Source organism: Pipistrellus hanaki, assembly GCF_964339955.1.
Source record: "Pipistrellus hanaki genome assembly, chromosome: 15".
NCBI classification, from domain to species: domain Eukaryota; kingdom Metazoa; phylum Chordata; class Mammalia; order Chiroptera; family Vespertilionidae; genus Pipistrellus; species Pipistrellus hanaki.
In genome coordinates, this window is record NC_140517.1 from 14635609 (window position 1) to 14650880 (window position 15272).

The 15272-nt window shown below is 43.1% G+C and overlaps 2 protein-coding genes across 3 annotated transcripts in view; both read left to right on the forward strand.

Annotated features, from left to right (window-relative positions):
- Window positions 1-4897, forward strand: part of AP1G1 (adaptor related protein complex 1 subunit gamma 1) — a gene marked incomplete at its 5' end in the record, with an annotated part of 70382 nt that extends 65485 nt beyond the window's left edge. For both annotated transcript variants that reach the window (XM_084906705.1, XM_084906704.1), the window contains one exon: window positions 703-4897. In XM_084906705.1, the coding sequence (XP_084762831.1) occupies window positions 703-804 (102 nt within the window). In that variant the 3' untranslated portion in view covers window positions 805-4897. The remainder of the gene's footprint in view (window positions 1-702) is intronic.
- A 3728-nt stretch (window positions 4898-8625) lies between these two features.
- Window positions 8626-15272, forward strand: part of PHLPP2 (PH domain and leucine rich repeat protein phosphatase 2) — a 60987-nt gene continuing 54340 nt past the window's right edge. Inside the window, exon 1 of the mRNA XM_084905384.1 lies at window positions 8626-8771. Within this exon, the coding sequence (XP_084761510.1) occupies window positions 8673-8771 (99 nt within the window). The 5' untranslated portion in view covers window positions 8626-8672. The remainder of the gene's footprint in view (window positions 8772-15272) is intronic.

Sequence of the window (15272 nt, forward strand, 5' to 3'; positions counted from 1 at the left end):
TCTCCCACCCCCCTCTTTATGCCTTGGGAATGAAACAAGTTTATGTTCACATTTACTATAGGTTTTACAGTATGTCTGAATGTAGAGCATAAAATGAGTATATGTTTACATAATTTTTCTAGAAACTTATATATGAGTTGAATCTTTTTGAAAAGCACTCAGCCAATGTTACTGTGAAAATGCTCTCGCGTGGTTCTGTCCTGTTACTGCAGTTCTAGGATCAAAGCCAGCGATGTGTTCTGGAGATGCCTGACTGCATGAGGTTGCTTCTGTGTGGCTGATAGCTAGAGTACTAGGTGGTTTTTCTGCTGCTGTTCGTATGTCATTTTTAATTTTTCAAAATATATTTTTATTGATTTTGGAGAGAGAAGAAAGGAGAGGGGGAGAGATAGCGAAGCAGACAGACAGACATCAGTGATGAGAAATATCTATTGGCTGCTTCCTGCACGTCCCCTACTGGGGATTGAGCCTGCAATCCAGGCATATGCCCTGACTGGGAATTGATCCTGTGACCATCCTGGTGCATGAGATGATGTTCAACCAACTGAACCACACCAGCTGGGTGCCAGTGTGTCATTTTTAAGGGACAACTTTGCTTTAAAATAATTTTGTTTTCTTTAAGATTAAAAGTGTATTTGTGGACTGGAAAGATTCTAGAGATTTCATTTCATTGTATAATGTGTGATTTTTCTTTTCTCACAGCAACAGCTGCGAATGCGGATCAAGCTCACATATAATCACAAGGGCTCAGCAATGCAAGATCTAGCAGAAGTGAACAACTTTCCCCCTCAGTCCTGGCAATGAAGGTCCAGCACCATTCTTATTCTTACCCCACTCAATCAAAGGAACTCTGGGAAGGAGGTTGTGATTGCTGGCAAGTCCCCCCCAACTGTACCATGGGCACGAGGAGCTGAAGAGAACTGTTGAGGAGGATTTTCCTAAAGTAATTGCTGACCTTGAAGCATTGTTAAAGACTAATCTCCTCTCCTCCACCGCTGAGGCCGGCTGCTTCTGGAGGCTAGTTTGCACTCTTCCTCCTCTTCCCTTTTTCTGCACTTCTCTACCCCTCCCACATTAACAGCCAGAATCAACATTCCCTGGGCCCCTGAGGAAAAAGCAGCTGGTCTGGAGGAGAGGACGAATCCATGGCAAGAAAACACTCACACCGTCTCTGCAGCAGAGTTGCCCCTTCTTTATACTGTGTTTCTCTGTGGACTGGGCGAGGTGGGGTATTTATTCCTCACTAGCTGGGTCACCATCATCAGGCGCTTTTTACATCCGGCATTCAGAATGGAAACGTAACCATGAACATTAGGGAGACCTGCCTTTTCTACTGGTTCCCCCAATGTTTGAAAGGCAATAGGCTCCTGGGAGCCTTTTCTGTGCTTTGCTGTATTCACACAGACACACACATGTATGTATGCTTGTTACCAAGAACTGGTCAGACTTTGAAAGGTTATTTGTAAACACTGGACAGATGCAGTTAAAAAGAGCTTTTGTTGAGATTTGGCATGAAGGATATGGTGCTCTATTTGTAATAGAAACTTCCAAGGCTCTTCCAGCTCCCCTTCCTTTCCCTTCTTGAGCTGTAGTGATGAATACTCTCCATGATTTTCAAAATTGACTCCCCTTAAAGTGCAAGGTGGACAGCTTCTAAAAGAGATTATATATAAGTAGTTATTAATGCCCCTATTCCCACCACAAATTTTACAGTTTCTCTTAAGCCTATAACTTGCCTGATGAACTATGGTAAATGGGTGGAAAGAGGAGTTTACCACTTTTAAAGATTAGACTCTCTAACAAAAGCACCTTTGCTCATAGGAAGAGTTGAGTATCAGACTCATCCTAGAGCATACTGGAGTCATCCTCCATTACTCCAAACGTCCCTTTTTATTTCCTGAGCCTGGCTTGGACCTTGGCATTTCGTTTGAATTCCTTCTTCTAACTGGAACATTTGTGTTGTATCTGTAACACTGGCACTGAAATAAAGACCACACGGTTAAAGAAATCTTTCCTATATTGTACTTCATGGTGTTGGAATGAAGCCTTGTAGCTTCCTTGTACCCTATGTCAGAGGAATGGACACCATAGGGCAGGGATATCCTTTCCTGAGTCTGAGAAATTGGTCTCTTGAGAGAGGCCAGTCTCATGAACGTCTGCATCAAAGACTTGAGATCTGGAGCTTTCTAAAAACTAGTAGGAGTTCTGAATGCTTTGTAGAAAGGGCCCTTGCGATTTCACACCTTAACACTCAGTTGCTGGAATAAGGTAGGGTGATTCTCCTGTGGCCCATGTTGAATGTACTGTGTACGTTCAGGTGCACAGGTGCCATGTCTGATATACTAAAGAAGAAAGGAAGAGTCAGGCCCACCTTGCTCTTAAAACGTTGGTAATCATTACTGTATTGAGTACAGTATAATGACTACCTTGGCTTCGGTCTTAAACCTGGGCACAAATATCCATTTCCCCTTCCATTTCACCAAGCCTTTACTTCAAATCTTCAGTGTCTTGTCAAATCTAGCTCTGTATCAGATGCTAGGCTAATCCTTACATTTGACAAACTGGAAATGAACTAAAGGCTTCAAAGGGGAAACTTCCAGGTTTTACTAAAATATAAGAGCAAGATTTGCTAAAATTTAACTCCACTGGGTAAACGGTTGACTGAGTCAAGAACAGGACATTATCTTGTGTGTAGTTTTCAGTGAAGTAAGTGTGGACTAGTATGTATTTTTCACAACTGCTCTGCCTGCGCAATGAAAAATCGCCTTTAGAGGTTTCTTTGCAGACTGATTGCATTGGATGGACACTTAATGCTGTGAAACATGATAGGATTAACACAATGTTGGTGGATTTCTCGACTAGAATTTGTCTTAACATTCCTCTTTGTGGTAGAGGCTTTCTTTTCTCTCTCATGTTATCGTTAACCAGCTCAAGCTTCTTTAGTTGAACTGAGTTGAATTTGAGAAATCTGCTGAAGACCAAGCTCTAAGGCAGTGCTAGCTAAGGAGCTGGAAAGGGTCTGCTCTTGTAACAGCATCTCCTTGGGTGATCATAGTTTTAAGGTAGAGCATTGTCTGATCACCCATAGCTTTGTCTAGGAGGAATAAAAATCATGGCCTTAACACAAAGGGTGCTGTGTAGAATATGAAGTGATTTCAGAGAGTGAACCCGACCGAGCACGGGACTGAAGGACTAGAGGTGAGATTGCTTGCCTAGGATACTGATGGTTGTGAAGACTGTTTCAAATGATCGGATCTTTGAAAGCTTCAGCGTGCCTTAGTTTCTAGGATCGGAACTAGTTCTCCCTCACTTGGCCTTGCTGCTAAAAGGAGGAATCTCTTAATTGCTATGAATAACTTAAACATTTCAGTAATTTCTTTCCCTAGTACAATAACCATTCAAGGGGGGAGCAAATGTGGATAGATTTACAACTTTAGAGCCATTGTGAGGAAAGAGTGATTTCCGCGGCTGTTTCAGTAACTTCAGGGTGATTAGCAGTGAGCCTACACACACTTACTCGGACAATTTCACATGCACTTTTACCTCATTTTTTCCTCTTCTAGAGTAGTTTGTGTCCTAGCCCCTCCTACCCCTTCCTGCCCCTCCCCCCCGCCTCCCCAGTAATACTAAGGGAGAATTCATCTAAGTTATCTTAAAAAACAGTAGGGAGGGTGCTCTACCCGAGAAACTTCTCCCATAATGCTCCGGTGCTGTTATCTTGAGGTGACTTGGACAGTCATGGAATGTTTTATGCTGTGTATGGTGATCATCTGTTCATTTTAAGATATTTCTCATTTAAAGAAACATTCCTCAGTGTAACACTTGGGAGGGGATTCTTTCCTCTTGCTAGGTTAAAGATGTCCGTACCTCTTGTTTTGTCCCCTTCCTATGAAAAAATAGACTTTGAAAACTGTCCAGCACTAACGGTTTGAGTATTTCTATCTATATAACATGCTTTCTATTTTTATGTTCTAGAAGAAGTTGGCAGTTAGGGGATACTGTTTTTGAGATTCAACATCATTACCTTCTGCATTGGAAAATTTCGGGGCCATGAGAACTAAAGGAAAGAGATTGAATGTGTATATATATTTTTTTCTAGCGAATGTATTTTATCCACATTGTCCTAAACGGAGAGCCGGAGAGTAAAAAGTGGATATTCAAAAACTGGTTGGCGGAGAGGTGGTACATGTTCTCATGCGTTTGGGGGTGGGAAGGATCACTGAAGAGAAGACTGCTCAGAATGTGTTGAAGATTAAAACACTCTGACCAGCTTTGGCTCAGGAGGGTGGGGCTGCTTGTAGAACTGGAAGCGAATAACTTTCTCAAGCAATAGCAGTGAGTGAGTCCCACCTACGGGGTTCTTGGACCGGGAACATTTAAACAGAAGAAAATGCTGAAGCAGCTTGTACAGTTGCTTCATGAACGTCCACGAGGCCGATTCTGGCTTTGGGATGGAGCATTGGAGTTTATTTGTTTTTGTGTTTGGAACCTGCTGTTGCCCTTTGTGTGTTTTGTTTTTGTTTTCTACTGGGGGGGCCTCATGGGAAAGAGCTTCTGAACTCTTTCCTCTGGGAACTCCCACTGTGTCCCTGTAAAGTCCCTTTTCTTTCAAAATATTGTAAGTTACATTTTCATTAAGCCCCATCACATCTTCTTTACTGTAAAAATATTAAAGGCTGTTTCCAAGTGGGACAGCTAATGAAGTTCTAATTATTGCAGACATATTTTTGAGATGTAAAAAAAAAATTTAAAATTAAATGATAAGCCTTAGAGGCGAGAGAGGAATAAAATGGATGTAAACATTTACATGGGATGCATTAGAATTCTGCTGTGTGTATTGTCTTTTGGTTGAAACAAATTATGAACAGTGACTAATAATAAAAAAGTCAATACTCAATGATTTAAATTTTGCTTTCTCGATTCTTACAAGTAGATTAGAGAAGCTTGGGATGAATTGCTATTCCAGAACTTTGAGCTAAACTTGTTGACCAATTGATGTTCCTTTTGTACATAAATCTCACCAAGAGAGGAATTTGAACAACTTAAAAAAACACACAAAAACCTACTTCTAGTTGTAGACAGTGAAAAGTGTAATTGGGAATTTTAGCTAGATGATTATGTCCATGCTTATCTTCTATACAAAGGAGAGTTCTCACACAAAGAAATCATATATAGGTGAAATGTGTATGGGGGTGGTCATAGTGCTTTGGGTACAATTTGTGAAATGTTCAAGGATACCTGTGACTGGGAAGAGGAAGGCTTAACTAGCCAAAATGAATTACACTTCCTGATCTATTTTATACACACTCTTACATAGCAGTGAGAGTGGTTGGAAGTTCAAAGCTTTAGCTTTTCTGTTACTCAGATGATTCCTAACAGTCCCCCCTGATTGAGAAGGAGAAAGATGTAGTCCTTGCCAATTATCTAGTTTATGCAGAAGTGCCCTTTGGCACTGTTTGATAAGTGACACTTCTAACATCTTATACGTGACTCAACATCTTTGTTCCTAATATTAAATTTTGTTAACACCTTCATCTACATATAATTAAATGAAAATATAAAAGCTACAGTAGAAAAGTTTAGCAAGTAATAGATTCCAGATATTTACTTAAAAATATGAGTTGAAAAAGAAAAAAACAAGACAAATATGTAATGACTTGTATTCCAGTTTGAACTTCAGTCTAGAAAGACCACGTTAAGTTTTACCGCTTTTAAGGGTTTCCCATGCTATTTTCTCCCCTAGTTCAATTTTCCCATCTTCCAAAGGTATAAAAATGCTCCAGGAAGAAATTTCTTCAAACCTCGAAGCCAGGTAAATACTGTCTGTCTGTTTATTTGGAACTAAAATAAGGAATATCTAGTTCTGGCCAGGTTGCTCAGCTGCTTCGATCGGTGTCTTAATAATGCCATGGATGTAGGTTTGACCCCCCGTCAGGGCATATATAAGAATCCACCAATGAATGCGTAAATAAGTGGAACAACAAATTGATGTTTCTCTATCTCTCTAGAAAAAGAAAAAGAAATATCTAAATCTGCTCAACCTGTGATAGAATAACAAGGGTTTTAAGCCTTAAGATGACTTTGTAATCATTGAAAGAGTGGGGACAACCTATTATTAAGCCAATGTAGTTAGCTTATGGTTCTATGAAAATCTGATATGAACTTAAAGCCCCTGATATTAAAGCATGTGGGTGTGCACCAGGTTGGGGGAGAGGTATGCACAGCTGCTTATAGGAAGGATAGGATATGGAGAGGAAAAAAATCTAATGACTTATGCCCCTTGCTTTGATCCAAACCTGCAGTGATTTTTGTAACAACGAACCTACAGTGAGGGCAGATGGATTTTTGCACCAAAAAATCCCAGAGGAATTTATTCTTAGGGTTAGTCTTCGCTGTTGACCATTTCCGGAAATTGTAATTACATAACCCTTGGCATACATAATGCACACTGCCTTGAACTGGGGAGAACATGTATACGTGACCTTTGAGACAGTATAAAACATTAATGGCAGTATATGATTTGAAAGCAGAATCAACTGGTTGTCACTACTTACTGAACTGGATCTTAAATCATGGAGACCTTTAACGGGAGCTGCATCATAAATGATCCCCATGCAGTATCTGGGCAGGTAGCTTTAACCCCCCCCCCCCTTTTTTAAAATATATTTTATTGATTTTGTACAGAGAGGAAGGGAGAGAGATAGAGAGTTAGAAACATCGACGAGAGAGAATCTTCGATCAGCTGCCTCTTGCACACCCCCTACTGGGGATATGCCCGCAACCAAGGTACATGCCCTTGACCGGAATCGAACCCGGGACCTTTCAGTCCCCAAGCCGATGCTCTATCCATTGAGCCATACCGGTTTGGGCATAAATTCCCCCCCCCTCCCCCTTTTGACAGAAGTACTAACTATATAACTTTGGCATATGCTTATATTTTGAATTGACGCTTTAGCCCACTATTCCATTAATTAAAAAAAAAACAACAGCCATCTACCACTGATCTTGCCCAGCCTGAACGCAAATGCTGGTCCTTGGGGACTGCCTTCCCCTTCAGGTGGTCAGTCAATAAAGAGCCTCAGGAAAAGGTAATACACCAAGAAACAGGCTTTTACACACTAATCCTGAGCCATGTTTTTATTCTTTCTACTGCTTGCTTATCCTTGGGCAGGTCCATTTTTGTCTCTATATTGGTGCCCATTTTTACAAACTAGTGTTCTTGCTAGAAGTTACCCAGTAAGCATTGAAATAGGAACTTTATTCACCTTATACCTAGACACAGAGACAAATAATTTTTCATTAGAATGAGACAAAGAAATGAAGATGACTGGAGATTGAATTTTTGTATATACAAGGTAACTCATGTAGTGACCAAATTTACAGAAGAAACAGTTTGTACAGGGTCAGGATCTTTGCAAGAGCCAAATTTTGCCTTGGAATTTAAAGTATCTCCAAATGCATACCTATCATAGTACTATTGTAGGCCACAAGACTGCAATTAAAACATAGTTGGTCTGGACTAGGCAAGCTGCAGCAATGGGTAATAGATGATTAATCTTTACCAATTATTCAAAGCTTGAGAAATTATTTTTTGCAAGTGGCTTGAAGAATCATCAATACCTTTGTAAGGGGAATACCTAAAAATCCAGAAGTCTATGTTTCCTAGGAAAATTTGGAACAGAATTAACAAGAATACTCCGAGGAACTGAGTGAATCTTAAATTTGGAAATTCACATTTATAATGGCTACTATGAATCCTTACTATGTGCTAATAAGCACGCCGCATCACTCACAAAATCTTCAAAATAACTGCTAGGCAGATATTAATTTCTGTTTCACTGCTTCGTAATGAAAGTCTGAGATCAAGTAACTTGCACGAGGGTATATGCTTAATAAGAGGTAGAGCTGAGACTTGAAATCAAGCTTTACGATTCCGAATTTGGCCCACTGGCCGGCCACAAAGCTACCGCCAATGCGGGAACTAGAAGGAAAACTTTTAAAAAGATTTTCTCAATCATCTTTGCAAACAATTAAATGGGTTACCGATACATCACAGCTTGAGACAGAGAACCGAATTCTGATGTTACTACTTAAGGAGAAGGGGAATTAAAAACGTGGCTGGGAGGAGAAATTAACATCTTGTACACAGGGTTGGGTCGAATTTGCTGACTGTCTTGAGCATCTCCAATAAGGAACAGCAAGGTCCCCCCTCGCTAAGGGGAGCATTCCCAACAACTCGTTCCATCGGAGAGGGAGGAGACAAGTGACAAGAGCCACCCTCTGTGTGTGTGGGGGGAGCAGCGTCCTGTCACCGTGGACACCTGCCCTTTGTCCAGCCGGCACTTGGGGGGCGGGGACTGCAGTAAACCACCCTCCCAGAGCCTCGGTCCGCCGAGGCAGCCGACCGTGGGGAGGAGGTCCAGATCCGCGGCTGTGCCCGCACTTCCCACCCGCCAGCATGCGGCTCCGGGCGCCCCAGACGCACCTCGCCCGCAGCTACGCAGGTCCGAAGGGCTGCGGGAGGGCGTGGCCTCGGGCACCGGGGGGGGGGGCGTGACTGTGGGGGCGTGGCCTCGGGCGCGGGGGGCGGGGCCGCGGGCCGCTCGCGCGCGCCGCCGAGGCTCCGCGCGCCGTCGCGCCGGCCGGGCGTCCCTGTGCAGCCTCCGCCACCGATGGGGGAGGTGGAGCCGGGGCCCGCGGGCCCGCTCGAGCCCCCGGAGCCGCCCGAAGCGCCCGCGAGCCGCCGGCCGGGCGGGATCCGGGTCCTGAAGGTGAGACAGGCTGGCGGACAAGCGGGTTGCAGAAGGGGCGCAGGCGGGGAGCGGCCGCGCCTGCCTAGCGCGTTGGCTGAGGCGGCCGGCGACCCCCCCACCCCGCGTCAGTCAGTCCGTCAGTCTCCGCGGGGCTGCTCGGCCGCCCCGCAGTCCCGCTGGGGGGGAAGGGGAGGGAAAGGGCTGCGGCTCCCCGCCCGGGCCTTCGCGCCTGGCCTGGCGGAGGCCTCGGCCGCCGGCGTCCCCTCCGCTGCCCATCCCTGGCCGCGAGCCACCCCCTTCGCAGGCCCACGCCGCGGGTCCAGCGTCCTCCCGGCCGCCGCCGCCAGCCGGCTCCTCCGGGACCCGGGCCCGCCGCTGCCTCCGCGGCCGGGGGCCGGGCGCCGCACCGGGGGCTCCCGGCCGAGAGCCCGGCTGGCAGTGCGCAGGGCTGGCTGCTCGCGGACACCTGAAGGCATCGCCCGGGCGGGAGGAGGGCGCGGGGATCGGCCCGGCGCTGCGGGGGGCGCCGGCGGGGGCGGCGTGGGGAGCGGGCCGCCCGGCTCTGCCCCCGGGCTTTCCCCACCGAAGTGGAGACCCGCTACACCCGCTCCGCTGCGGGGCGCCCGCCTGGCAGCTCGTCCCGCCGCCGGGAGAGAATCCCCGGAGGAGCCCCGGCTCCGGGAGCCGCTGGGCGTGTTGCAGAAGGGAGGAGGGGCCGGGCGGAAAGGGGCATTCCTGCTCGCGGAGCCGGCCTGGCCATCCGTGGAGATGCTAATGGGGGAGCCGTTATGCAACAGGCAGCTAGCAAGCTAGCGGGGCTTCTGGCAGGAATTGGGGGAGTAGGAGGAAATGGGAGAAGGCAGATGCAAGCAAGTGGGGGGGTAAAGGGGGGAGGGCGGGGAGGAAGGGAGTGGAGCCTGGACGGTGATGACAAGAAGTTCAGATGCACCAGGAATGCAGGATGGGGAGGCAGCAGTGAAGATGGTGAAGAGGAGTGGTTGTGGGAGACTGAGTTTTCTACTAGCCCTCGGAACGCTTGGAAAGAATTTTTTTCCCCCCTTTAGGTCAAATATGTAAGCTAGGTGTTTCCTGGAGATGGAAGGGAATTCCTTCTGGAGTTGCAGAAGAGGAGTCAGCAGGATTTAAAACTTTGCAGGGAGAAGGAAGAGAGATTTAAAAAGAAATTAGATTAGATGGGTTTCAGAATCAAAAATACTTTGCAAAACAATGAAAATCCATGATGTTAAAAAAAAATCCATTAATAGTTGTTCATTGGGAGTGAGAATGAGCACAGTATACTTGTCGTTAAGATTATTAGCAGGACGTCACAAAGGTGGGAACCCTGAAAAAAAAAATCATCCATTTGAAGCACCTGGTGAATCCATGCAGCCACGTGAAATACTGAAGTGCTTTTGCTACTGCCTTCCAGTCTTAATCAAGTGACTTAAAGAAGTAACTTTTTCATAGTTTATCTCCATTTGTGCATAAACCTTGTACATATTTGCTGTAACTTAACCCTAAGCTGCAAATATAATTACCCAAATGCTTTTGGCTATTTATTTAAAACCATAAGGTCACGAAAATGTAAACTGTGAATGAACAACAACAACAAAATTCAACCAACTGAATTTATCAGGAAATGGCAGGCCTGAGAGATAGGTAATGCCCTCTGGTCTAGAAGGTAAACAACTTTAGCTTTTTAAAAATATATATTTTTTCTTTGTGTGTGTGTGTGGGGGGAAGAGTTATGCGAGGGAATGAATTGAGAAAAGGCCATCTTTATTGCAGGGTCCTGTCTTCCTACACTGCCGGGAAGTGGTTCAACCCACCTCTGGCTCCCTGGAGTTCCACTCTGGGACCATTAGGAAGATTCCAGAAATTGATCTTGATTTACAGAGCTCAGCTAGTGGGGTGGCAGGCTGAACTGTCTAAGGCACTTGAATCTCTTGGTTTTATTGCATATGGTTAATGCTTTCTATAATCCTTGCAAATAAATGGGACGGGCTATGGAACATAGGAGCCATGCATTCTACATACAGAAGTTCCCTGAAATAGCTGAGTGGTTGAAGTCTGTGCCAAGTGAAACTGGAAAAGAATACGTAACTAGAAGACTTTCCTAATTGGGAGGAAAGTCATACTCTTCAACGTATTATTCTCTGAAGACGCTTTGGAAAAGACACTCTTTTTTTTTTGTAACGATTTTATACTTAATACCAAATTGTGGACATGATTGTCAGAAAATACAGGTCTTCATAAAAAGTCAAATATAACTAAGCTAGTGTAGTTTAGCCAGATTAGATCTAGGTCCATTTGTATCGAGTTTTGGAAAATTTGATTCAAAAGGTGCTAAAGACGTACCCCTTTATAGTTGTAGTTGGAATATAGTAGAGTGATGTTATTATTATTATTTTGAATTTTACTGATTTTTTTAGAGGGGAGAGAGAAACATTGATTTGTTATTTCACTTATTTATGTACAATAGGTATTCATTGGGAGAATTTTGTATGTGTCCTAACTGGGGATTGAACCCACAACCTCGCATAATATTTTTAATACTTTTTTTAAATTAAATTATTATCTGTGTACATATTTTAACATTGCCCTCCCCCCATTCCCCATACATACCCTCCCTCCCCAGAGTTTTGTGTTCATTGGTTGTACTTATATGCATGTATACAAGTCCTTAGGTTGATCTCTTATCTCCCCCAGATCTCCCTCCCCTCCCCGCTGTAACTCTTAAGGTTATTGGGAGTACCTTTGAAGCATATATTTTTCTAGATGTTTCCTCCAGTTTGGGGATTTTTTTTTTTTAAAACTCTGTAGAAGATATGAAGTTATAACTCATCTAGTCAGTGAATGTGATGAGATTATTGTTTTGAATAATAGTGTTTTGAATTAAGTACTGAAGTGAGTACTTAATTCATGGCTTACTCTAAAGACTTTGCTTTTTTTTTTTTTAAATATATTTTATTGATTTTGTACAGAGAGGAAGGGAGAGAGATAGAGAGTTGGAAACATCGATGAGAGAGAGTCATCGATCAGCTGCCTCTTGCACACCCCCTACTGGGGATGTGCCAGCAACCAAGTACATGCCCTTGACCGGAATCGAACCCGGGACCTTTCAGTCCCCAAGCCGACGCTCTATCCATTGAGCCAAACCGGTTTCGGCAAGACTTTGCTTTCTAGCAATATCTTTAAATCTTAAATGTGCTTTTTATACATTTGTTTGATGCAAGAATTGGATTATACTAGTGGTTGTGTTCTCTTATAGATAAGTTGATCCACATTTCTTATATAAGAGTAAGGGCGGGAGGAAATAAGATGCTCTTAGTCTAGCTAGCAATTCCAGTGGAGTAGTGATTGTAAAAGCTGAAAGCATCTCTGAGGACGGTACTGGCCTTTCCAGCAGTTACCTGCTGCTCTTTTAGGCCATGGGTGTGGAACCTTTTTTTTTTCTGCGAAAGGTCATTTGGATATTTATAACATCATTCATAGTTCATACAAGATTGTCAACTTAGCCCTAATTAGTTTGTCTCGGTGCATAGAACGTTGGCCTGCAGACTGAAGGGTACCAGGTTCGATTCTGGTCAAGGGCATGTACCTTGGTTGCAGGCACATCCCCAATAGGGGGTGTGCAGGAGGCAGCTGATTGATGTTTCTTTCTCATCGATGTTTCTAATTCTCTATTCCTCTCCCTTCCTCTCTGTAAAAAAAAATCAATAAAATATATCTTTTTTAAAATGTCAACTTAAAAAATTAGCCTGCTATATTAAACATTTTTTTTTCCCAACCAAAGGACTTATAGGCATGCATATATACATAACCAATGGATACAAGACATGGGGGAGGTGAAGGCATATGGGGGAGGGGGGTAAGGGAGGTTGGGAGAAGATTAAGGTGGGGAAAAAGGAGACATATGTACTACTATTTGTAATCCTTCAAACAATAAAAAAAAAAATTAAACATTTAATTAACTCACCCTTAATGCCTTGGCAGGGCCAGACCAAATGATTTCTTGGGCCTTATATAGCCCGTGGGCTGGATGTTCCCCAACCCTGATCTAGATTGTTGCTAGAAGACCTGTGCTTTCTTAGTATCTAGGTCTAAGGAGATACATTCTTTGACCAATAACACATATATTTCAATAATGTAAAGTTCCTGCTGGGCCAGTGTAGCTCAATGGTTGAGCATCAACCTAGGAACCAAGAGTTCACCAGTTCAATTCCCAGTCAGGGCATATGCCCTAGCAAAGTTTTGTGCTCAATCCCTGGTGGGGGATGTGCAGGAGGCAGCTGTCGATGATGTTTTTCTATCATTGATGTTTCTATCTCTCCCTCTCTATTCCTCCCTGAAATAAAAAAATAATAATAAAAGAATGATGTTAAGGAATTAATTTAAAATATCCTCTTAAAACCCTAGCTGGTTTGGCTCAAGTGGATAGAGCGTCCACCTGCGGACTGAAGGGTCCCAGGTTCGATTCCAGTTAAGGGCACATGCCCAGGTTGCAGGCTCGATCCCTAGTGGGGGCGTGCAGGTGGCACCTGATCAGTTATTCTCTCTCATCATTGATGTTTCTACCTCTCCCTTCTTCTCTGAAATCAATTTTTTAAAAAATCCTCTTAAAAAATGTAAAGTTCCTTAAGGAATGTATAGTCTTAAAGGAAATATATATATACACATTGAAGATCCTCACAGAAGAAAAATCTTGAGTGAACTAATAGAATATTTCCTGGGCTCTTTCTTGACTTTCTTTAGACAGAAGGTTGGTGGACTATTATTGGGTTTAAAAAAAAAATTTTTTTTTTAAAAGCTTTTTGATGCTTGTGTGGAATAGTGTCTACTTGCCCCCTTTTAATAGCAGTGAGCAAAATTTCTCTCCACTGAGTGCAGAACTTCTTTGTATGAATATACCATATAGCAGGGGTCTTCAAACTACGGCCCGCGGGCCACATGCGGCCCGCAGAGGAGTCTGATCCGGCCCGCCAGGTTTTTTGGGCAGTGAGCGCAGCCGAGGTGTTACAGTAGGAATTAGTAGTTCATATAGTCCGGCCCTCCAGCTCTCTGAGGGACCGTGATCTGGCCCCCACTTTAAAAAGTTTGAAGACCCCTGCCATATAGAATACTGTTTTCAGATGGACCAGTTGATCTTTCCCAAAGATTAAAAAATAAAGAATATTTCAAATTAACCTGTGAATTATTCAATGGTTAGCATTAATTAGTGTTACAAATATGGTGGCTCCTGTGTCTATAAAATAAATTCTTAAGATATTAATTCTGATATATTCTGCTTTACGAAAATGCTCTTGATGAGAAGAGAGACCTAGTTCCCACTTGTTGCAGAGGTTTATCCTACTTATCTAAAGTTAGAATTAGTAATAATCTTCAGGTTTTGAATAGCTATACTCAAATCCCTAAGATCTGCAAAATAACCAATTTACCTCTGTTTTCCTAAACGTAAACAATGAAGCCATTCTCAATCTTGTTTTATCTTCTTCCCACTTGGGAATACCTTCTAACTTTTCATTCCTCTTTACCCACTGTCTTTAGAAATTGAATTTTAGGTGCTACAGTTACCTTAAAATATTAATCTCAGTAATTACAAAAATAGTATTTGTTTTGTCCTGGCCAGTGTGGCTCAGTTGGTTGGAGTGTCATCCTGTACACCAAAAGGTGGTGCATTTGATTCCCAGTTAGTCCACATACCTAGGTTTCGGGTTCCATCCCCAGTCCATGTGCTCATGGGAGGCGGGAGGCAACCCACTGATGTTTCTCTCACCTCTCCTCTCTCTTCCTCTCCCTTAAAAAAAAAAAGTTGCTTTATTTATAGGTATTGCTGTTTTCCAGTGAGGAATAGTAGTGAAAGTATTTTATTTACTTTTTGGCTGATACAAAGAAAAGATTATAAGTTTCTCTATAAATATGGATTTGTTGCCTTCCATGTTTGTTTAACTTCATGCCAGAGCTGATTGGGCTAATGTGCAAACTGGGAATACATTTCTGTGATGTCAGCTGAGTTTTGCATGCATTTCTGTGCCCCTCAGGTGTGAAGGCACTAATAATAGATTATCAGTGTAGAAGAAAAGAAGAAATATCAAATAAATCCTTAAAACCCATTGAAATCTGCATAGAAATGGAAATATGCTCAAGGTGAAATTCTGCTAAGTAGAGAGTAGTCATTAATTCCTTCTACTACCCTGTTTCCCCGAAAATAAGACAGTGTCTTATATTAATTTTTGCTCCCAAAGATGTGCTAGGTCTTATTTTCAGGGGATGTCTTATTTTCCCATGAAGAAGAATATGGTACACATTTATTGGTTAAATGAAAATAAAGGAAATTTATTACTGTATATGGTACGGTAGTACGGTAGTTGTCAAGACAAACCAGACAAACTGTGAATCCTACAGTATCAAGAATTTACTCACTTATTCAATGACAATCATGTCATCATCTTCTGGAACATCATCATAACAATCCAATTCCTGAATTTCCTGGTGAATTTCTTGTGACTCAATTTCTTT